The 23,661-nt window shown below is 47.0% G+C and overlaps 1 protein-coding gene across 1 annotated transcript; it reads left to right on the forward strand.

Annotated features, from left to right (window-relative positions):
* The first annotated feature begins 5,232 nt into the window (after window positions 1-5,232).
* On the forward strand, window positions 5,233-22,794 carry Apod (apolipoprotein D). Its single transcript, XM_085685404.2, has 5 exons — window positions 5,233-5,386; window positions 9,000-9,150; window positions 16,374-16,495; window positions 20,676-20,764; window positions 22,346-22,794. Exons 2-5 carry the CDS (start codon window positions 9,028-9,030, stop codon window positions 22,579-22,581), a joined length of 570 nt encoding a protein of 189 aa, XP_085541530.1. The 5' UTR covers window positions 5,233-5,386; window positions 9,000-9,027; the 3' UTR covers window positions 22,582-22,794.
* The last annotated feature ends 867 nt before the right edge of the window (window positions 22,795-23,661 follow it).

The raw sequence follows: 23,661 nt of genomic DNA on the forward strand, positions 1-23,661 counted from the left end.
CTTATGTATTTAGAAACTTCAGCAGAATTGCTTTGTTGAAAACTTGCGAGTTATCAGAATTAGAGTTGCGGTTTGGCCTGAGCTTCTGAACGAGGCCCAGCAAGCCAAACCAAAATGGAGTCGCTTAGACTCAGGCTCCGGCTCCAGACACGACACAGACTGAGTTGCTTATCTGAAGTTCCTAACTTTCCCAGGAGAACCAGAGCCAGGGCAAGAGAACCATGGAAAGCAAGAACTGGAGGGAAACAGAATCCCCCTCCCCGCTGACCCCCAAATGGTCAGTTTTAGCTGGTGGACATTTTCCAGCTTCAGTTTTCCCAGGGAAGGTGTCACGGCTGGCCTGCCGGGAGTTGCCATTCTGTGCTGTTAACAGTGTAGCCAGAAGTACCTCCTGCCTACTCAGGGGAAGCCTTGATCTTCTCACTCTGCAGAGTGAGTCAGGACAAAGCAAAGCTGGAATTTATTAAGCAAGGGGCAGATGCATGACGCGGAGACAGGGTGGGTGGAGAGCCAGAGGTGCCCCTGGCGGTAGCCACACCTGAGATCTGTAGCTTCGGAAATAATTTCATTCTAAGGCCGCTACTTCCAACTAAGTTTAAGGACCAAGTAAAGTTTTAAAATTAAGTAAAGAATTAGCTGGCTTGCTTACTTATTTCTCTCGCCTAGAGAGTTCTCTTTTGTCAATTTCAAGGTAGTCAGTGAGAGGCCTTGTTCAGGTTTGTGCATGAGAAACTGCTAGGGATATCAGAAGGTCAAAAGTCAGGAGGTTAAGACACATGCCTTGACCTTAAGTGTGGCCTATCAGCTGTTAATACTCCTTTGGAGGTATTTCTCGGAAGATGGAGTAGGCCTCTTTCCTGGCAATCTCACAAAGGTTTGTTTGGTCGAGTGTGTGGAAACCTTTTGACTCTCAGCCAGCGAGAAGCCTAAGCCGGACTCTTTCTCATGCCTCCTTAAGCCCCCCTGTCTTTTTGCCTCAGACCATGGCTTAGAGGCGACAGCTTTGTGTTGTGGTTCTGCTCTTCTCTGCCCTGCTCTGGGGAGAAAGCTGGCCTCTCTCTGACCCAGCATCCTGAAACCACTTCCTCTAAAGAATTGCGACCAAAACCCAGCGGAGGCCTTTGTGCTTGTTGCAATTTTGTCCTTTGAGTAGAAGCATTCTTTCTGTGGTGTTGAGGAAAAGCTAATTATGCATCTTTCAATGACCAGCAATTCCTAGAATGAGGGATGATTTAGATAAAAAAGGTACAGACTGAGAGGTTAGTGCTCCTCCGGCAAACTAAGTCCAAGAGAGCTTCTAGAATTTTACCTCTAGCTCTTAGTTCTGTCTCTTTGAATACCCATTAAATCTAGGGACAGTCTCCCTTCAATTAGGGTCTAATGAGCACTCATGTGTGCTGTGTAGCCACGGGAAGCAGAGCAGAGGCCAGTGAGACAAATGCCCTACACTTACAGAGCCTACCTGCTAGCAGGGAAACACGACAAGCAAGCAAACATGAATTCGGTTGCCGTGGGAGGGGAGGGCTTAGTGAGGATGGAGCAGGCAAAGAGCCAGTGGCCGGAGTGTTGCTTGAAAGATTAGGATGGCATTTTGAAGAAAAGTGACATCTGAGCCAGGACCTGGAGGGAGGAAGGGATGGGGACACCATGGGAGGAAGGAACGAACGGGAACATCCGGCAGGGCTGTTGCAGGAGAAGGCCCTGAGCAGGAAAGAGAAGGCCTCATTGTTCACAGAAAACAAAAAACAAAAAAAGATCTCTCGACCTCTGGGACATATAAGATTCTCTGGGGTTCTGGCGGCATTTCCGCTGTATCTCAAGAGTAGAGCTATCAGTTTCTCTCTATTGGTGGCAAGTTGGACTTTTATTCGATAATCTAAATCTGCTATGGAGGCACTGCCTTATCTGTAAGGATGGAGTCTACCAGTCACAGGAACCAAGAGGTTGTTCTGACAGGAAGGAGAGGAGGTTTTCCGAGGAAGGGACATAGAGTAAGAGGCAAGTTCACGTCCGTCCCCGAGTGACAGCCCTGGCTTTTCTCTGCTTCTCTGCTCCTGGCTGTTTTCCTCACTTTTCCCCTTTAGTTCAGCTGGTTTAACCAGTGAGGCCCACCTTCCTCATCCCACCTGTGATGGAGGAGACTCCGTGTGGGGATCACCCACTCACTGCCCTCGTCCTCTTAGTATCCAGGCAACGGTGGGTGGTGAGCACTGGGGAAGCCTTGTGGAGGATGGAGAGGTGAACAGGGGAACTTGGGAAAGGAACAAGGACTGCCTGGGACACTTGGGTACAAGAAAGTACCAACATCCTGCAAGGAAAGAGTCCCTGTCCATTGTGTGCGATGTCTGAGTCCTGAGTCTGCCTGGAGCTTCAGGATGCCCAAAACAGCCTGCCCAGAATCACCAGGCCCTTCTCTTTTCCTTCTTCTATCTGTCTTAGGACTTGAATCTTGCTAAAATTCAAGGCTAGTCTGACCAAGCCACTCAAATCTTATTACAAAAGGATGATGCTTCTCTCCTGAGGCCCAAAGACTTCAGCACTCAGCTGACCAACAGGGGCCTTTCCAACATGCACATGCACACGCTTGTGTACACACACACACAAGCGCGCGCACGCAAATACATGGGCACACACATGGGGGGGAGAGATGCAAATGCAGTGAGACAATTTGTTGGGAGACTCAGCAGACCCCTCAAATCAGGCAATTAAACTGTGGTTGAGAAACTCCAGCAGTGTAATCTGATGCCTTCCTAGTTACCAAGTGTCCACTAGGCTGAGCTCTGGTCAAGCCCTGGAGAATAGACCCTGAAAACAACACACTGATGAAATTCTTGTATCAAAACAAGCTGTGAGGGCAGGATGCAGTTGGAGGTCGTTCTGTTTTCTCTGCCTGGGTCTAGGTTACTATAGTTCACTGGGAAATTATGTGTACCCTGAGAAGGCTCCAAATCGTGCCTCAGGGAGCCCATGCTTCTGGCTTCCTTGCAGCTCCCCCTTTGTGACCAGAAGATGGCTTCAGAACCATGTGCTGGACCACACTGCTCATGTTGTTCCCATTAGGGCACAGGAGAGAACCCGTGCTCACTGCTTCTGAATCGGGATGAACACCCTCGCGAAGGCACCGCTTCTGGATCAGAATGAACACCCTCGTGAAGACAGCCACAGATACCAGGCATCCAGGGTGTGGTCCCTCTACATCCTGAGGCTGAGGACCTGTGGGGACAGCTGCATGCAGAAGCCCCTTTCCCACCCTCCTTCCTCATGCACACACCACCTCTCTGTCTCTCCTTCTTGTGGTGAGGACACACATGGAGAACACGTGACAAACTGTGAGACCTTCTGCTTCCCATGAGTCCTAAGGACCTGGTAGTGTGGGAGGTAGGGAGCAGCCGGGGGTCTCCTGGCACTGACAGATGTCAGCTGCTGTGTGGGACCCAAGGGGTTTAAGGGTCCCCAAGGTGGTAGGATCCTCCTCTAGCTTTCTTTCCCATTTCTGCACTGCTGGGTCCTGCCTTTCCCTCCAGTAGTAGGAACCGTTCTGACCACAGGATGCCAACATGGAAGGAGAGTGCATGTGGGACCAGGTACAGTAAGAGCATTGCCAAGGCAAGTGGCAAGGTGTTGGCGATGCTTGGCCTAGACCCCTTGTCTTAGTTCACAGACCTATGCCCTTTCACGGATGCTAAAGGGAAGAAGACACCTGAGCTGCACTCCTTAGGGGCAGAGATTCAGTCCCTGGATGTGACTAGTGTTAGGAATTTTCCTAACGCAGGCTCCCTGCCGACGCAAAATTCCCAATCAAGCCAAATCAAAACAAGCCAAATAAAGAAATATTCAGGTTTCATGGGAGTTCTGCACTCTTGGGTGGCCCCGAGGGGCTGCAAAAGCAACCACCAGGAGGAAGGAAAAGGGACCCTACCTCCAGGGAGGGGTCAGGACCTAGCCTGCTGGGATTTGGAGTCCAGACCAGACCTGGGGGCTGGGATAAATGCTAGGGCTGGGGCCTACGCTCCCAACTTGACAACTAGTAATCAATGTCAGAGGTCAGACATGTCCTGCTTAATGTAGCCTCATAAAAAGCGCCAGCTGCCTCATCTCTGAGGTCTTAGGTGGTCTGAACAGCGCATAGGAACCTGTGGGTTTGTTCAGTCCTGAAGCCTTCCTTTTACTGTCCATCCTCACCATCTACAGTAAGCTGTGTCTCTAGCACCATTTGGCTGAAAATTATTATAGAATTATAAATATAGCGGAAAGAAAAGTCCTTACAGAGCAGGCGGTCCCATCAACGCTGACCATTAATAGCAGAGGCCACTCTGAGGCCTCTGTAGCTCTCTATGGACCGTTGCAAGGCCTGAAGATTTGAGTAGTGAACTTGGAGAGTTAGCAGATAAGCTGTAGAACTTGAGCGGAATGTTCAGTGTGCCTCTTCATTCATTCTCCCCACGGCCTTAGAAACCACTGTCCACTCATCAGGTGTCCAAGTCCAGAGTCATCTGGGTATATCTGGTCTGTGGTATGCCCTAATGTGACTGAACCAAATGTTCCCCCTTTAAACTGTACCCACTCTCCAGCTCTAAGCCATGCAAGGGGGTGGGTGTGTTGCAAAGGGTGCAAAGGGAGGGGCTACTGAAGATACACTGATGCTCTAAACTTTGACCCTGTCAGGTATAGAATTCTATTTACAGAAGGACTCTTACATTTGCACCTCTAGAGAAGACCATAACGTCTGTCTCTACCTCACAACGGGGAAACTGGTGCTCACTGCAGCAGGGGCCCACCCTGGGGCCAACTCCGAACCCCAAACCTGGCCCAGTTACCTGAGTCACATTCCTGGCGAGGACTACACGGGATGCAGTATTCCTGTTCCATTTCAGGAAATGAAATAGTTGATTTTTCATTTATACAAAAATGAAAAATAAATACCAGATGTTTGGAAACCTAGTACAAACTCGCCATGCTGGAACTTACAAGGGCATTCAGATGGGAAAGATTTCAAGTCAGAAAATCCACAGAGCAAAAAAAGATGTTTTGAATGAAAATGCATTTTGTCTTTCTCCCTCACACACACACACACACACACACACACACACACACACACACAAACAGTATCTCATTGTTTCTTCCTCAGGGAGCAGCTGTGGGGGAACATAAGGGAGGGGACAGACACAGCATCCCATCTTTGTGCCTCACACAGACCTCAGCTTTGAGGTCAGTGTTCCCGAGCTGTGGGGGGTGTGGCATGCATAACCATCAAAGAGCAATGGTCTGATGGGAGCTTATAAAATGACTCGGGAGACGCCAGGCACCAAAACAGGCGCCTCACTTCCCAGATTCTGTGTGGAAACTGCCGTCTGCTGTCGACTTAATAATAATAATAATAATAAAGGTATGTACATCGTTGTAACGTTCACTTAGGATAAATATGTTTAAAATAGAGACTGCCTTGATTTTTTGCTGCCCCCTTTCAGCTCAAGTGGTGAGTATAAACCAGGGGCGTTCATACTAGCCCTACAGGCCATCTCGTTGTCCTCAAACTTACAAGGTAGGTGCTGTTGGCAAATTTCGGGTCACAAGTCAGAGGGTAGGTAAGCCTGTGCTTGCCCTGATGGCTCCTCCTGCCCCCCAACCTCCCCCTACCCAAAGGAGACCATGAGAAACTGCCTGTGTGCCAAGACAGTACCGGATGAATTCTCTTGAAGGATTCAGCTGCTCCTGACGGTAAGATTGACTGAAAAGTGGGATTGATTCTGTGAGCAGTGTACTGGACATGAAACCATTTTGTTTAGATATGGGATTTGCAGGGTGTAGTGGTGTAACCGTTTCACCCTCACGCTAGAAGACATCGCAAACTGTAGGACAATTTGGACTGTGTAGAAAAAAAGGAGAAGAAAGGGGAGGGGAGGGGAGGGGAGGGGGGAGGGGAAGGGAGGGGAGGGGGGAGGGGAAGGGAGAGGGGAGGGGAGGGGGGAGGGGAGGGGAGGGGAGGGGAGGGGAGAGGAGAGGAGAGGAGAGGAGAAGAGAGGAGAGGAGAGGAGAGGGGGTAGAAAGATGCAGTTCTTGTTTGATTCGAAAGTTACATGGGTTTGTTTGTTTTTAAGATCTAATCACCCATGGAAATATTTTATTACGCCATGTGAAGCCTCAGACTCCAGTTAATGCCGCACAGCTTCTTGAGGTCAGGGACTGTGGCTACAGGGACGCGTAGGCTCTTGGAGAACTGGGTTCAAGCTCTGGCCTTACAAGAGGTCTACAAATTAAGCTGAACCATTGACCTTACAGAAAACACAATCAATTTCAGCACAGGTGGCTTCTGAATGAGACGCCGGGGCCTCGGTATAGATCCCACAGTGGGTACCGAGGCCAGAGCTTCCAAGGAGAGCCTCAGCATGTTTGATCTACAGTGTACCCACAGTCAGTGCCTACCCAGGGTGCACTGCAGGCTGGGAAGAATTACCTCAAAGTTATTTAACAGTCAGTTGAAATTACAGTTAAGCTTATTTCTCAAGGTAAGTTCACCAAGATGAGCTTCCTGCGATATTAGACAAAAGGAAGACACGCATTGTAAACCGTGTATCTTTTACCCAGAGTTATGTAAGCCCTCCAATACCATGCTCTGTCAGTGTTAGGTGAATCCAAATGGAAGGAGCATGAAATATCAGCGTCTCCCTCTCGAGGACTTCTAGCTATAGGAAGAAAACTCCAACAGCCAGTTGGCATCTCTGGAAGCCGTGTAGTCAAGGGGAGTGAGCTGTGCTCTGACTCCTCCCACAGAACTCGGGGTATGTTTCAGGCCACAAGAGAACATCTTGTCATAAGGCATTGTCAGAGCTAGACATGGGGCTGACTAGTTATTGCTGTTGCATGGTGAGGCAGGGTTCATCAGGTCTCACAGGCAGGCATTCAGGGAAAGGGATGGACACAGAAGGAAGCATGACCGAGAGGCTGTGGATGGAGAGCTGGCCCTGTCATGGTCCTGCTCCTTTCCAGGCCTCAGTTTCCCCACTGTACACCTGGCAAGGGGGGGTGCTGTGTAGTTGTCCTCTAAGGTCCTATCCATTTGTAAACGCAGTAGAGTGTGCATCCTATGTGCCGCACATGAAGTCCGGCGTTTGGGAAAGACCATTGGGTCAGGCCTGTTGGGCAGAGTTATGAAAATTCCAAGAGCGCTGGAGAATGGGTGCAAAGTTTTGTGAGTTTGGGCTGGGCTTCTACAAACACTCCACCCCCCCGAAATGTTAAAACACAGGTGTTGTGTACATAGTGAGAGGGAAGGGGGCCTTCAGGACTAAAGATGGTGGTCCCTCCACAGATTTGCTCAAGAGAGCTTCAGCAGCCACCCCCTCCCCAACCTGCCCCAGTTGGCAGCTCTTGCTCCTTACATAACTGTTCTTTTGAAAACCAGGCAACAAAGCCTTCAGAAAAGAAGCTATTGATTATTAAAGTTATTTGGAGGTTGAAAGACTCGTAATGAAGTGGTTATAATTATTCCTGTTATGACACATCCTTTTCAGGGCTCGGATCTGAGAACATTTTGCTTGCATTGACTCAGTCACCTTCATCTCAGAAAGAAAGGCAGAGAGCTGGAAATAGCTCGTGTGCAGTGAGAGACAAGGAGTCATGAAAAGGGAACAGAGGGAAGGCAAGTCGGGGGAAAGAGGCAGAGAGGAGCCCGAAGTGTCCAGCCATAGCCTGCAAGGACAGCCATTGCAATCTATCCATTGTCCCTGCCCAGAGCCAGTTGCAGCCACCAGAGACCTGAAATGACATTGTGCTCTTCCACATCAGCGGACAGGCCTTCTCTGGTTAAATGCGTACCCTCTCGTGGAAAAACACCCTCAGCGAATGGGGAAAACACTTGGGAAATACAATCCTGTTTCTGTTTTTCATAATAACAACGCTAGTATTTAGCTGGGCAAAGAGACCCATGTTTATAATTTCCCGCACTCACGAGGCAGAGGCAGGAAAATCTCTGTGAGTTCAAGATCAGCCCAATCTAAAAGGCAAGTTCCAGTCTAACCAGGGCTAATAGTGAGAGGTTGTCTCAAAATAAATAAGTAGATAGATAGATAGATAGATAGATAAATGAAGAAATAAATAAATAACAAATAGCTAATATATACTGAGTACCTGCTTGGTGTCAGCCACTACTCTGAATATTCTTACCCCCTCCCTCTTTCTGGGGAGGTGTCTTATGTCATTACAGTTGGTCCTGAATTGATGACCTCCAGAATTACCCCACCTAAGCTTCTCTAGTAGCCCCCTTTGCCACCACACCTGGCTTTATTTTATCCCATTTTATTTTTGCAAATATTCATGAGATAGACATGACTATTAGCTCCACTTTATAAGCCAAGAAGCAAAGGTCTGACTTGCACAGTTACACTTAGTAGGTGGCAGAGTCAGAATTGGAAACCCATTTGAATAACACTGGATCTCCATATGCTGCTCTTGGCTAAGGTTCCCAGGCCAAGCATGGGCTGATAGGACAGCCCAGCAAGACACACAAGGATGAAGTGTGGGGGTCCAGGCAGCATTCCTTTATGAATCTGATAGGACAGTTAATTTATGCATGATTTGGATCTGAGCTTTATTTCGCATTCACAGAATGACCTTTGACCTTTCGATGCACCTTTTTGTCCGATCCCTGTAGACACCTTATTTTTGTTCCAGAAACAAATACCTACCTGACATTTCCAAGAGTCTGGGATGATTCTGAGGAGAACTGGACAGGATGCCCACCCTGGAGAAGTATTCAATGGGGCGTGGGAGGGTGCAGGTCCACGGAGGAGGTTAATTCAGCAAGAGATGCTCTCAAAGAGGCCAATGCTCTGAGGTGACAGTCTCACTGTGACTGGACAGCCAGCCTGGCAGCAGCTGCAAGATGGCAGCTCCTCAGTGCTGAGGAGAATGCCGGCTGATGGACCAGGCCCTCAAGGATTCTCCATCACCGTGTGTCCTCAGGAGACCCAGACACATCCAGCTGCCTTCTTTCTCCCCAGGCCTCTCCTGGAGCGGCCCAGACCCAAGATGGCGACCATGCTGTTGCTCCTGGCTACACTGACAAGCCTCTTCACGGCAGCCAAGGGACAAAGTTTCCACCTTGGAAAATGCCCAACTCCTCCAGTGCAAGAGAATTTTGACGTGAAAAAGGTGTGGTAACTCAAACTTCCCCTTTGTTTTGAGCATGCCGAGAGGTTTATTTTATTCTTTAATCTCCCTCCAAAACAAGCCTTGGGGAGGTGTGGAGGTCTCTGCAGCAGGGTAACAATCCGTGTGAGGCAAGGAGAAAATCGGTTCAAGACGACTCAGTAGCCGGTGTTGGTTCAGACTTCCAGAGTCGGACCCCAGGAGGTTTATTTTAGGCATATTTAAGTATAGTGCAACTTGGAGAAAATTCCTGATTTAACACAATCCCATGTGCACAAAAATGCATAACTACATCAATGCCACTTCTTCCTGAAAGATGGGCTCTAGAGACAGTGTACGTGGATTATTTTAAGGGACTGGGGAGGATCTGGTGTGGTCTCCGTCTTCCAGTTAGCACAGAAGTTATCTAACCTATTAGCCACCTTTGGTTCTAATTTGGGAGCTTGCGGGGAGCCTTTGGCCACATAGATAGTACAAGGGTCACCTAGACAATTAATCACTTCTGGTCCTGGTTGAGGGAGCTTGGGGGATGTGTGGTATGACTTGGTGCCTTGGCACAGGGGTTACCGAGGTTCTTAGTTACCTCCATCCCCAGTCTTCTGGGTGGAAAACAGATTATACAACCTTGAAAAGACAATCCTGCCTGTTCGCATGCCTGGTCCCTAATGCTATCTGTGAGCATATGAACCTTTGCACTCCCAACGGGAAGACACTTACCTTTCTTATTTGGGTTTCCCTGAAGTAGTCTCTGAGGCCACAAAGGGGAGAAGGGGAGTCTTTGGCACCTCAGCTTGCCCTGTAGATGAATGCCAACATGTCATAGGAGCTCCCTGGCAGGGGAGAGCACGGAGTGGCAAGCACGAGCTGTCAATGTGTAGGGATTGTCCCCCACATCTATGGGAAGGTGGGGGTGAGGTTAGGGGACGTGGATTGGGGCATTGGCTATGACTAGTTTACTGCTATTGTTCAGAGAGGAAAGTGGAGTGTCCTCCCGTGACACAGTTAGTACACGCATAGGTTTCCTGTCAGAGAGCTCAAGACAGGACCTAGAAAGGCCATAAGTTCCCTAGGGGTGTTTTCTTGTTACCTACAATATAACTAGCTCCCCATAATTGCTCCTTCTTTTTGGAATGAGTCCAAGGGAGCAGCAAGAAAGGGGGCAGCGATTACGTGACAGAACTCAGCAGCTTCCACAACTGGGGAAGGCCTAGGTTCTAATCTTAAGACCCCTTCTCTTTAAAAAGATTTTGGTTGATTTTAGGGAGCAGTACACTTGGCTTGAGAACTTATCAGTCACTGTGGGTGCTGGAAGTGCTAGAGGGTGGGACCGAAGAGTTTAGAGAGTAGAAAGGAGGAATCAAGCGGCAGGCAGAGCCCAAGGTAAGGAAGGAAAGACCGCACACTAAGGTCTGCACTGACATTCTTCATTAACATCTTAAGAATTTTCTTTAATTGAATCAACCTGGAACCCCCAACACATGGAAAAAACCCAAAAAAAATAAAAAACAAAAAACAAAAACAAACAAAAAAAACCACGTTTATGATAATATCCAGGGAATTTGAGTTAGATTTTAATCTGGGAGTAAAAATGCCAAAGTATCCTGGAAAATATAACTGATATCTTCACTTTCAGATGTCCTTTGAGAACTGAAGCAAAATGTTTTGAAAAGATATTTTGGAATGTGTGTGTGTGTGTGTGTGTGTGTGTGTGTGTGTGTGTGTGTGTGAACGTGCATAAGTGAGAAGGCGCCTGTGCAGAGTGGTGGGTCTCCTGGAGCTGGACGTACAGGCAGCTGGGAGCTGTACCATGAGTAGGCCTGGATTTGAACTCCAGCCCTCTTCAGGAGCAACAAGGGCTCTTAACTGCAGAGTCATCTCTCCAGTCCTAAAGCAGATTATTTTTAAGGTAAATTATTGGATTGATTAGTTTATATAGCGTTTTACTGACTTGTTCAAAGAGGTTTTTATTTCAAGGATTTATTTCAAGGATTCACTGTTATGTAGCCATCATTAAATCAGTTTTAGAAGACTTGCATTGTCTTAAGAAGAAGCCACAAACCCGCTAACAATCTCTCTAGCTGCACTTCTCAGACTTTTCACCACTGTGACAAACCCTGAGAGAAACAACTTGAAAGAGGGAAGACAGGTTCTGGGCTCTGGTTTCAGTGATTTCAGCGATGGTTCATATGGCCCGCAGGCTTATGGGAGCAGAACCTCACAGGATACATAGTTCAGAAGGCTGCTTAGCTTATTGTGGCCAGTAAGCAGAGAGAGAAAGAATAGCAAACAAGAACCATCTCTCCCAGGCATGCACTCCCTGGCCTGCTTCCTCTAACTAGACCCCTCCCACTTACCACCTCCCAGTGTAGCAAATCCATCAAGGTACTAATCCATTTGTTAGGTCAGAGCCCTCAGCATCCTATGACTTTCTTAAAATCTCACCTCTGAACTCTACCCACATCAGGACCAAACCTCCAATCTGAGGAGAAGCTTCATACCCAAACCAGAACACTCCTTTTCTTCCCAACTCCACCATACCCACACGACCAATATTTTCCTTTCTGTCAATATGAATTTGTCTATGGTATATACAGGGCTAGCTTTTTGTGGCTGAAGGGAATGTTCTCAAGGTTCACCCGTTCGCAGAGTGCATCAACACCCCATTCCTTCATTGCCAAATGATTTAGGGATGATGCTACAGTTACTTGTCCTTATTGTTTGAATTGTTTTACTTTTCTGCTATAGAAATGCTGTGGCTGCAGATATGCAGACTTGGGGCTTTTTTGGAAGAGAGGGGTATGTGTTTCTTAAGTGGTGACGATTATCTTTTCATGTGCTTATGAGCCATGCGTCAATCTTCCATTCAAATCTCTTGCACTTAAAAAAAAAAAAGCGCTGGGCATGGTGCACGTCTTTAATTCAAGCACTTGGGAGGCAGAGACAGGTGAAGTGAGTCTGAGGCCAGCCTGGCCTTCAGAATGAGTTCCAGGACAGACCCAGAGAAACCCTGTCTTGAAACACCCCCACTCAAACCTTTTAATTGTTGGTACCCAAATACTCTTTCTCTAAGCTAGATACAGATCTTTTCCAGATATGTTAAAATAGTTTATCCTGTTTTGGTGATTGGAAGCCGCGTGTTCATTTTCTGGCTGCCCAGACTTCTGACATAATCACACAGAAACTATATTATTTAAATCACTCCTTGGCCAACTACTTTAAGCGTATTGCTAGCTAGCTCTTATATCTTTGGTTAACCCATTTCTATTAATCTGTGTTTCGCCATGTGGCTGTGGCTTACCGGCAAGGTTCCAGAGCGTCTGTCTGCAACAGTGGCTTTATGTCTTCTCCCTGACCTCTTCTTTCTCCCAGCATTCAGTTTAGTTTTCCTGTCTAGCTCTATTCTGCTAAACCACTGGCTGAAACAGATTTATTCATTAACCAATAAAAGCAACACATAGATAGAAGGGTTTTCCATACCACTATTTGATAAATATTGTTGTTGTCATTGTTGTTTTACTCTAACCCCACAGTGGAATGCCAAAATGTTGTTGGTTGTATTTACTCTTTGTTCTTTTGGGGTGCCTGCCACCCTGCTCCCAAAGAAATTACACACAGAGTCTTATTCTTTCTTATGAATATCCGGCCTTAGCTTGGCTTATTTCTAGTCAGCTTGTCTTAGCTGAAATTATCCCATCTACCTTTTGCCTCTGGGCTTTTCTCTATTCTGTATACCTTTCTTTACTCTTACTCCATGGCGGGCCATGTCGCTGGGTGGCTGGCCCCTTGTGTCCTCCTCTCCTTTTCTTGTTCCTTCTTTTTGAACCCTGTTCCCAGATTTCTCCTCCTACTTATTCTTTCTGCCTGCCAGCCCCGCCTATTCTTTCTCTGCCTAGCAAATAGGCTGTTCAGCTCTTTATTAGACCAACCAGGTATTTTAGACAAGCAAAGAGTTAAAGCTTCACAGGGTTAAACAAATGCAACATAAAAGAATAGAACACATCTTTGTATTATTAAAACAAATGTTCCACAGCATAAACAAATGTAACACATCTAAAAATAATATTCCACAACAGATGGAATGTTTTCCTTTATCAATATACCCATTGAAGCATGAGGGCTTTTTAATACCAATCAAATCGAATTTGTCCATGTTTTTACTTTGGGGTCGGCCCTACAAACTTAAGTACCTAATTAGTAAGTATCCCATTAGCTCAGTAGGTAGCACTTAGTCTCATCCCTAGAGAAGCATTACATAACCCAAGGCTATAAAGATGTACACCTCTATGTTTTTCTCTGAGTTTTATAGTTTAAGCCCTTGCATTTAGGCCTTTGATCATAGGAACATCCAACTTCATCTGTATGTCTTTCCTGTTGTTCTAGCACTATTCTCCATTACCAATTCTCCACTGAAAGTCTTAATATGCATAGTAAAAATCAGTTGATCGTATTTATGAAGTTTTATTTTCAAAACCTCAATTCTATTACAGGTGTATGTCTGTCTATACTTACTCCATGTTTGATTGCTACATATTTGTCATAAGTTTCTAATCAAAATGTAGGAGTCCTCCAACTTTATTCTTCTATTCTTTGTCCCTTGAATTTTCATATGAATTTTGTGATCAGCTTGTCCATTTCTGCAGAGAATACAAGGAGCGATTTCTAGAGTATTCCATCCTAACCCTTTCTGTTCATAAGCTGTCTTTTTAGCTAATTTTTTTTTATTTGAGACAGGATTTTTTGTGTAACAGTCCTAGCTGTCCTGGAATTCACTCTATAGACCAGGCTGGCCTTGAACTCAGAGATCTGACAGCCTCTGCTTCCCAAGTGCTGGGATTAAAGGTGTGCACCAGCACTGGTCAGCATCCATTTACCTTTTTGTCTTACCAATATTTTGCAGTTTTCAAAACACAAGTTCCTACATATCTGTAGTTAAATTTATTCCTAAATATTTTTGTTCTTTTTATGTTATTGTAAATGGAATTTCTTAATTTCATTGGCAGATTTTTCATCCCATATGTAGAAACATATTTGTTTATTGATCTTGCATCTTTTAAATTTGCAGTACTCATTATTTTAATAGTGTGTGTCTGTGGGTTTTTGTTGTGTGTTTGTTTTTAAGATTCCTTAGCGAGCCTGGAGATAGAGTTCAGTTGCACAAAATCAAGTGTGACTTCCATTTCCAAATAAATTAAGCATGGTCGCACACATCTCTAGTCTAAGAAAAAGGCAAGAAGAACATTCTAAATCCCCCCAAATCATTTTCTTAGGACTTTGTATATACTGTATATACACAAGTTCAATGGGGTTGTTTTGTTTCACTATGGTTTTTGTTGTTGTTGTTATTTTGGTTGTTTGTTTGAGACAGGGTTTCCTGTAGCCCAGGCTGGCCTTGAACTTTCACATCTGGTACTGACCTTGGGTTCCTGATTTTTTGGTTTTTGTGCATCTCCCAGGTTCTGGGATTAGAGGCCTCTGCTAAATTGCAGTGTTTTTAATGGACTGTGGGGGTTTGCTAAAGGAGTGGTAAACTATGGTCAAAGATTGTGAACACAGGCTTTAGCAGAGTCACGTGACTGAAGCAGTGCCGTCACTTGCTTCTGGATGCTTCTGGATGCTTCTGGATGCTTGAAGGCGAATGTGTGCTTTGCTTGCTCTGTTGAGTCTTTAAGTTTATAGAATGATTACATTTAATGTTTTGACTAGGCAAATATACTCAAGTAGTTCAAAATGCTGAAGATGCAAAAGAGAGCTGGGCCCATCACTCAGTGATAGCACACCTGTTTGGTATAAAGTCCTTTTAGTGCTCCATCCCGGGAACCATGGAGAGTGGAGGTGGTTTGGGTGGACACGACCCAAACCCCGAAGGTCCAAAGGAGCATACAATGATGTTTCCCTTAGTCTCCTCAGTTTCCTCCGCCAGGAGCAACCAGGAAAACCAGCATATTGTATACCTTTTTTATAGACAATGTGTACACATACAAGGAAATATGCATTAGGCTGTGGTAGCCAAAATAACAGCTTCCAGATGCCCGTGGCCTGTTGTCTACTGTGAACATGCTACCTTCCACAGAATAAAGGGATTCCACAGAGCTGACCTGAGATGACCAGACTGGCTATCCAGGAGGCTGTATTAATCACATAAGTTATTAGAAGCAGAACATCTTTCCTAGCTGTGGACAGAGAGAGAGAGAGAGAGAGAGAGAGAGAGAGAGAGAGAGAGAGAGAGTTGAAGAAATGAGAGTCAGGGAGACGCAATGGTCCTTGACAATGGAGGACTTCTGGGTCCAGAAAGCAGGCGGCCTGTGTAACATGGAGAAAGCAAAGATGCCCACTCTATCTCGGAGCCTCGGGAAGGTGAGGAAGCCTACATCTCAGCTTTAGCCTCGTGAGGTTAGCATCAGTGTCTGTGCTGGTGAGAGTTCATAGCTCCTCACTGTGGCAATAGAAAACCCATCCCATTAGCTTTCGTTGTTCATGAATTCAGCTTAAGTACCCTGCACTTCAAACCTGACCCTCTGCTCTTCACTCTTTCGATACCTTCGAGATAATTGCATATACCTCTTTTAAAAGGGGGTGTTTAAAATTTTATCGGATAGATGCACACCATCATTTAACTTCCCAGCCCCTCGCTGGACTATTTCCTGCCTTTTATTGTGACAGACAGAACTGTAACCGATAGCCTTATACACGCAGATCATTTTTTTTTTTTTACAGCAGGCGATACATTCCCAGAAGTTAAATTGCTGAGCTAAAGAGCATGTATTTTTAGTTTGGTTCAATATTACCAAGCCGCCCTCTATAACCAAGAGGTAACAAATCGGAACAGTAAACCAACTCCAAGCAGCAAGGCCTCACGGCCAACATGTCTGAGTTACACAAAATTCAAAGATGCTGTTGGAAGTGAAAGGTATTTTTCCGGAACCAGACAATCCCTTCCCTTCTCGGAGACTAGAATTTCACACAGGTTCTGACTGCAGAGAACTCTGAGAACATCTCCAAATAAAGAGCCCTTGAGGAGTAGGCTGTGGCAAACAACCAGGACCCACGCACATCCATTCACTGAGTCTCCTTTGAAACGCTATCTTGCCCAGCTGGCTGGGAACGATGCAGCCCATTTGGCCTGGTTTCCCCTGGAAAGGGCTCCGCTTCTAAGATAACAATGGGAAAGAGTCAGCAGGTCCCCAGAGAGCCCCTGGGTTTTGCTCTGTTCCTTGTTGTCTGTGCAGTATCTCGGAAGATGGTACGAAATTGAGAAAATCCCAGCGAGTTTCGAGAAAGGAAACTGCAACCAAGCCAACTACTCGCAGATGGAGAACGGGAACATCAAAGTGCTAAACCAGGAGCTGAGGTGAGTGGCGGGCCTGCCTAGGGTGGGTGACCTTGCTGTGCGCTGAGGCGGGCAGGCAGGGCAGGGAGAGACCCTGTGGTGCCTCTGCTCTTAGGTAGGCGGGGAGACCGTGCTTGTGTTCCTCAAGCTAGGCAGGAGGATAAGGCTGGAATGCATGCTTTCTCTTCTTTAACCAAGGCTGAGCTCCTGCTGATTACCAAACACTGAGAGACCATAGGGAGTCAACAGGAATGTAGCAAAGCCCCTGCTCTCATTGCAAAATGGAGACTCCGGAAGCAGAGAACATCAGGCTGCCTTGTGTGGCCTCCACACCAAGACAGAGAGCCCTTTCTTACAAAGGCCATAAAGTTTTGCCGGATACTTCTGGGAACTTGCTCCCACGGCAATGTATCCCACCTCCAGCCAGCTTCCCTGCTAGGGAGCTCCCCACCCTTTCTCTTTCTTCTTTTGAGTCAGGCTCTTACGTAGCTCAGGCTGGCCTCCATCTCACTGTGTAGCCAAGGATGTTCTGAAACTTTTAATCCTCCTTAGTGCTGAGATTACAAGTGTGTGCCACCAAGCCTTACCTGTGCAGTACTAATGTTAACCCAGGGCCTTTTGTATGCTAAGAAGCACCCTACCAAGTGAAACGCATCTCCAGCCCCAGGCACCTCCTTTCCTTGCAGAGCAAGCATCAGATATACGCGCTTCCTAGTTTAGGCCTACAGGATGTCTTTTAGAAGTATGTACCTCTGTCATTAAGTGCTCTGGACATTAATCTTCAATCCAGAACTTTTTGCCCTGGAGAGCAGACATGACAAGACCCAGGAAGAGGTCCTTCTTGTTTACCTTCCACCAACCGAAGTTACACCACCAACAAACACATTTCAGTGTTTCCTATATGCAAGGCCTTCCCCTCACCCCCACAGGAAAATATATTGTTTAATCCCCATGATAAAGCAAAATAGATACTATTATAAACTTCATCGGTGAGAAGACTTAGGTCCAGCGAGGTTAACAACTTGTTCAGGGGCCATACAACTGACTCATGATGAAGTCTAGATTCGGACCCGGGAAAGGGAAAAGAAAGAGAACAGAGACCAGTGGGAAAAGGCCGGGGGTGAGGGGATGTTCTTTCTGTCCTCTACAAAGATATGAAGACGGTATTCAACTCCAAGAAAACAACTACGCTCAGCCCTCAAGTCGCTAGGACCACAGAGGCTCTCTGTGTCCACCATACCATCCACTAACAGCCCTGTGAGCCAGAGCCCTGCCAGCTGACTGCCAGCCAGTGTAAACCAGAGAAGGAAGGAAGGCACTTGAGGGCCCTCTGACAGAAGGAGCTCCTTTCAGAGTACCAGGGGAAGGATGCTGGAGGGACTGACTACAGGGCTTCACATGCCTTTGCCAGGAATCTCCAAGGATTTTACAGGCCCTGTACTAGTCAGTGGTTTCTCCTCATAGTGGAATACCACAGAAATGGTTTATTTGGGCCGCAGTTCTAGAGGTTCCGTCTAGAATCAAGGAGATTTATTCCTTGACCCTCTGGTGGTGGAAATACTCACCCCAGGAGGAAGGAAAGAGAAGCAGGAAGAGAATGTGGTTCTACATTTCTACAATTCTGTTTGAAGGACATCCCCCCCCCCCCCCAGTGACCTAAGGACCTCTCTCAGTCTCAATTCCCATGTCCACGATAACAGCACCACCCTGGGGACCAAACCTCTACCAGGTCCTTTTGGGGAACATTTATCCAGACGGTAGCAGGCAGGAGAGTTCTAATGACTTCTTTTCTTTTTATTTTATTTTTGTTTTTCAAGACAGGATTTCTCAGTGTAGCCCTGGCCATCCTGGAACTCACTCAGTAGACCAGGTCCGCCTGCCTCTGTCTCCTGAGTGCTGGGATTAAAGGTGTACATCACCTCTGCCTGGTAGTAGGATCAATGAAATATTATGTCCCATTAGATGCCAAACCCATGAAGCCCACACACAGGGAACTGGAATTCTCAGCCTGTGTTTAAGAACTTGGGGCCCAGAAGAACTGTCCTAGAACGGAAGAGTGAAGGGACCCAGCTTTGCTCCTTGCCTGCCTGCCTCAGATCAGACTAGAATGTGCTCTTAGGTTAGCTAGTTCTGTAGCCAGGAGCAAGAGAACTACCATCCCTGGGCGTTAAGTGGGGTAAAAGGAGTAAAGCTCTTACAGAAGTGTTTGGCATGGGGTGACCATCTAATAAGCATGACTTTTTAATGACTGAACTCCTGCTACTTGAAAACACAGATTGGGGCCCGTGAGATGGCTCAGTAGGCAAAGGCGCCTGCCACCAAGCTGAGTCCCACAAGTATCCTCTGACCTACACACTAATGTCGTGAAAGGCGTGTGTGTGCACATGCATACACACTAAATGTAACACAACCACTACTTAAGCAAAATACAAATGCATTTTCCCCATGAACACATTGTGCCTTCATCATCAGAGACTGGTGTCTCAAGAACTGTTCTGGAATAAGACACAAATGATAGAGAAGAGAAGAGCCTGGTGTGTTGCTAAGTTACCATTTGCAGATGGAGACAGACCATCTTCCAAGAGACAGCAGGACATGGTGCCTGGCCCTGCATGGTGACAAACAGACAATGTAACCAGGACTATGAGAGCACCTGCCCTAACCTCCCGTACCTGCTGCTTAGGATCTGGTTGTAGAGCATCCTTGTAAGTGGGTTTTTCTGTCCCTCCTTCCAGCTCTCAAATCAAGAACAGAGACTTATTAATTATGAAAGTTCAACTGATAGCTTAGACTTGTTTCTAACTAGCTCTTAGAACTTAAATTAACCCATTTTTATTAATCTACATTTTACCATGTGGCTTTTACCTCTATCCCGTGTTCTGTATCTGATCTAGTCCCCTATTGGCCGCTTAGACTTTTATTAAACCAATCGGAGTAACCCATGTTCACAGTGTACAAAAAGATCATTCCACAACACATCCCTCACTGCAAACCACAGTGCTAAGCTCTCGACTTCCTCACACATGCTTAGCTCTCATGGTTGGCCTGCATGACGCTGTCGGGCAGGCAGCTCCTTTGCCACCTCCGTGTGTAGACACCACCTTCTCCATTCTCTTCCCAAGGCTCTCTTTTCCCTGCCCCCTGGGTTCGTGGGGTCGTTGGGAGTTAGCCTGAAATGGGCCAGGTCCTTGTGAAGAGTACTTCCTTGGTTTCAAGACCAGAACATTTAAGATATGCCACCGTTGCTGGGCGGTGGTGGTGCACGCCTGTAATCCCAGCACTTTGTGAGTTCGAGGCCAGCCTGGTCTACAGCGCGAGTTTCAGGACAGGCTTCCAGGCTATACAGAGAAGCCCTGTCTCCAAAAAAGATATGCCACCATTTTATGTACCACCAAGAAAGAATATCTCTGTCACTGGTAAGTGCTGGGGGACCGATTATAAATTGTGTGTTTCTTCACAATTACGTCTCTGAAAACGGAACTTGTCTCAGAACCATGTTTCCTCCTTGCCTCTGTGACAACCTGCTCTGTTTCAAAATCTCCCACGCTCACCAGACACCAGCTGAACTAGAGGGGTTTTCAGAACTCGGGCTCCTAGATGGGACAAATGCTCAGACATCACTGCAACTCAGGGCTGATGGGAAGTGCCTCCAGTCCCCTTCCTGCTTTGCATTATTTTCAGGGCTCAAGTTCCCCATCCTTTGTTTCTTTGTCATCCTCTTCTCTGGGAAGAGACAACCTTGTAAGGGTTGTTTTGTTTATTTTCCCATTCCCCTTTATTCCCTCTCTTTGAAGCCTAGGAGCAGGAAGTGCCTGCCTCAAAGGCAAACAGTCCAAAGTCGGTGTTGAAATGCCAGGGCCTAGCATAGAACCCAGCCCTGGGCTTTGTACAGCGGCTTCTTGTCCACAAGTGCTGTCTTCCTCCCCTGAATCTCAAACAGTCACAGAAGGAAGGACAGGGTCCAGAGCCAGGTCTGGTTGGCCTTTCAAGAGCCCCTTATACCAGATACCACCATGTTGGCTGCCAGAGCCCTTAGGCATGAAGCTTGACTTTCATTGATTCTTTTTGCTTTTCAATCATGTGTATTTTCTTTCTTTCCCATATCTCTTTTTTCCTTTCCTTTTCTTATTCTCTCTCTCTCTCTCTCTCTCTCTCTCTCTCTCTCTCTCTCTCTCTCTCTCTCTCTCTCCAATCTCTTTAGACCTGATGGAACCGTGAACCAAGTTGAAGGTGAAGCCACACAGAGCAACCTCTCAGAGCCAGCCAAGCTGGGAGTCAAGTTTTTTGAGTGTAAGTATCCACTTCCCTCAGGGAGCTTCAGAGACAGGGGCTCTGTAGATAGAAAGCTGGAGCCCTGTGTTCCAACACATCTGAGAGCTGTCTTCAGGGTTCAATTCAATGCATAATTATCTTCTGTTCACCTACCATATGCTGTTCCCTGGAGTAGGCACTGATGATGGGCTAGACTCACCTGACCACGTCCTTACAGCCTGACATCCCATGTGGACACTGAAGAGGTACCAAGAAACTTCCTTAGTGTTCCAGGAGGCGAGGCCCACAAAGATACACATATAGCATGAGTAGGAGACGGGATCCAGTCTGATCTCGCAGGAAGCTGAAGCCCCCAAATTACTAGATGTTAGGAGAACAATCCACATCTGCGTAAGCTTGCAGGCAGGAGTGACAAGCTGAGGCCTGACTCTGCCACTCTCTAGTCACTCCATTCTGCCCTTTGACTTCTGGTCTAACCTGGGGATGTACAAGGCAGCAGAGAGGGTAGTTAGTTTGGTTACCTCTGTAGGCAACGTTGGAGAATTTATCTCAGACCTGTAAGGTCTTCTCACCCTGGAAATGCTTGGGTGGCCCCTCTCTGTCCCTATAGGACAGACACCAGGTCACTCCCTTAAAAGAAATCATTGTCCTTCTCCTGCCTGCCTTACAGGCACCATGGCACACTCTTAAAGCTGATACAGGAGGGAGAACCCGAACATCTTAGTCTCTACTTCTTCACTCGGGGTGGTGGACTTGAAGCCTTGCCATGCATTTCTGACCCTCCTTGTGAAGCAGTCTCTGTGTACATTGATGCTAGTGTAGGCAGTCGACCCAAGGAGGCCGGCCGAATCCTTGGTCATCTCGTGTGCCTTTTCCATGCCACTGTCGAGGGAGGGGGGGCATAAAAATGGTCCTTGGCTGACTAGAATCACTAGAATCACTGGGGAGTTATGTTGGTGTTATTATTTTCAATACCAAGCATGGTGGTACACACCTGTAATCCCAGCACTGAGGAGGCTGAGGTAGGAGGGATACTAGCTACAGGTCAGCCTGGACTTCATTCTTAGACTCTATTGCAAGAGTAAAAGGTGGCTGGTGACATGCCTTGGTGGATAAAGCGCTTGTCGTATGAGCCTGAGGATCTGAGTTTGATCCCTGGAACCCACTAAAACTGGAGAGAACTAATTCCAAAAGTATTGTCCTCTGATCTCCTCGCATATGTCATGGCATGTGGCCCCAGCCATCACACACACACACACACGCACACGCACACACGCACACATTCACACACACACGCATGCACACATGCACACACACACACCTCACACACACGCACGCATGCACACATGCACACACACACACATGCACACACACACACACACACACACACACACACACACACACTAATTAAAAAAAATTAAAGAAGGCCAGCCACTTGAAGGTCTGAAGTTGGAGAAGGGTGGGAAGGTGGTCTTACTGTCTCTCACTGCCCCCACGTGTTTCCCATGTGAAGCACTGACTAAGAGTGGGTCCCCAGATCCCTAGAGAGGGAACTCCCCTTGCCCTGGTCCTTCCTCATGCTGCTGCCTCTGGTTTCAGTGATGCCGTCCGCACCGTACTGGATCCTGGCCACCGATTATGAGAACTACGCCCTTGTCTACTCCTGCACCACCATCATCTGGCTCTTCCACGTGGATTATGCCTGGATCCTGGGAAGAAACCCTTTTCTTCCTCCAGAAACGATAACCTCCCTGAAAGATATCCTCACTTCTAATGATATCGACATCCAAAAAATGACCGTCACAGATCAAGCGAACTGCCCCGACTTCCTGTAAAGGGAGGGGTAGCCCCTCCGGGTTACTTCTATGCTTCGCGCTCCCTGGCTCCACCCCTGCTCCTCATGAAGACAAACCAAGCAACCGTGGCAAGTACCGAGGGAAAGTTTGGCTATAGAAGCCAAGGGAGGGGACTCAGGGAAAGTTGACCCAAACCCAGCCAGACCCGACACTGTCACTCCGCTAGCCCAATAATAAACATTCTGCTGATCAGCTGTGTTCACGAGGATTCTGAGTTGGGGTTATTGTGGGAGACTCATTAGAAGCAGATGGTGGGAAACCCTTCAGCGGTTGTGTTTAGAAAAACAATTCTGAGCTGCCCTAGTTTCAAGGTAGAAGAAAGCCGACGGCAAAGTTTGGTGAGTTGGATCCAGGGTCCCACTCCACTGCAGCTACCTCTCTGGAGGGAAAGCTGGGAGGTTTTCATTTCTGTCTGGGGTCTTCCTTGAAGTTACTTTCTCATCAGGAAGTCTTCGGAGTGGGGCTGAAGAATGAGCGTCCTGGGAGGATCTGTGAGGAGAGGAGATTCTGTGAGGAGAAGACAAGGGAATTTTTAAAATGATAACAAATATTTTTCTTTCCTCCGCTTGTGTTTACTGAGGTCCAATTGCAGTTCAGGCATTGAAAAATCCTGAGTCCCTCCCTGCGCACCCCAGAAGCTTCAGACCAGTGAGAGACACAACAGGACAGAGGGCACCGTGGGAAATCTGAGAACATCCCACCCCCTTCAAGACAGAGGGTCAAGCTTAGACAGTCTGTCTAAAAACCTCAAGGGCATTCCCATGCCCCTGCTCCACTAGGAAGTCAGGAACAACCTGGTGCTGTGTTTTCTGACCCTGTGACTTTTAAAATCAAATGACCTCAGATTAATCTCTTCGTTCTTGTGGAGAATATATCCTGTTTATGTTCATATATACAATTTTCATTTAAAGAAAAATAAACTCAAAACATAGCTTCCAATTCATAATTCAAAAAGCCTGAAAACTGCTGGGTAAAAATGTGGGGGTTGGATGTGATCAGCTGCTGTCCCCAGCGCTGCCCCTTGTGTCCTGTGTCTCTCACAGCACTGTCCACCAGAGG

The sequence above is a fragment of the Myodes glareolus genome, chromosome 2 (assembly GCF_982192425.1).
Source record: "Myodes glareolus chromosome 2, mMyoGla1.1, whole genome shotgun sequence".
NCBI lineage: Eukaryota > Metazoa > Chordata > Mammalia > Rodentia > Cricetidae > Myodes > Myodes glareolus.

Bases quoted from the DNA above. Each gene is read 5' to 3' on its own strand.
- Apod (XM_085685404.2), top strand. From the start codon at position 9,028: ATGGCGACCATGCTGTTGCTCCTGGCTACACTGACAAGCCTCTTCACG. The intron at 16,496-20,675 runs GTGAGTGGCGGG...CAATCTCTTTAG, and splicing joins GTGCTAAACCAGGAGCTGAG to ACCTGATGGAACCGTGAACC. The intron at 20,765-22,345 runs GTAAGTATCCAC...CTCTGGTTTCAG, and splicing joins GGGAGTCAAGTTTTTTGAGT to TGATGCCGTCCGCACCGTAC.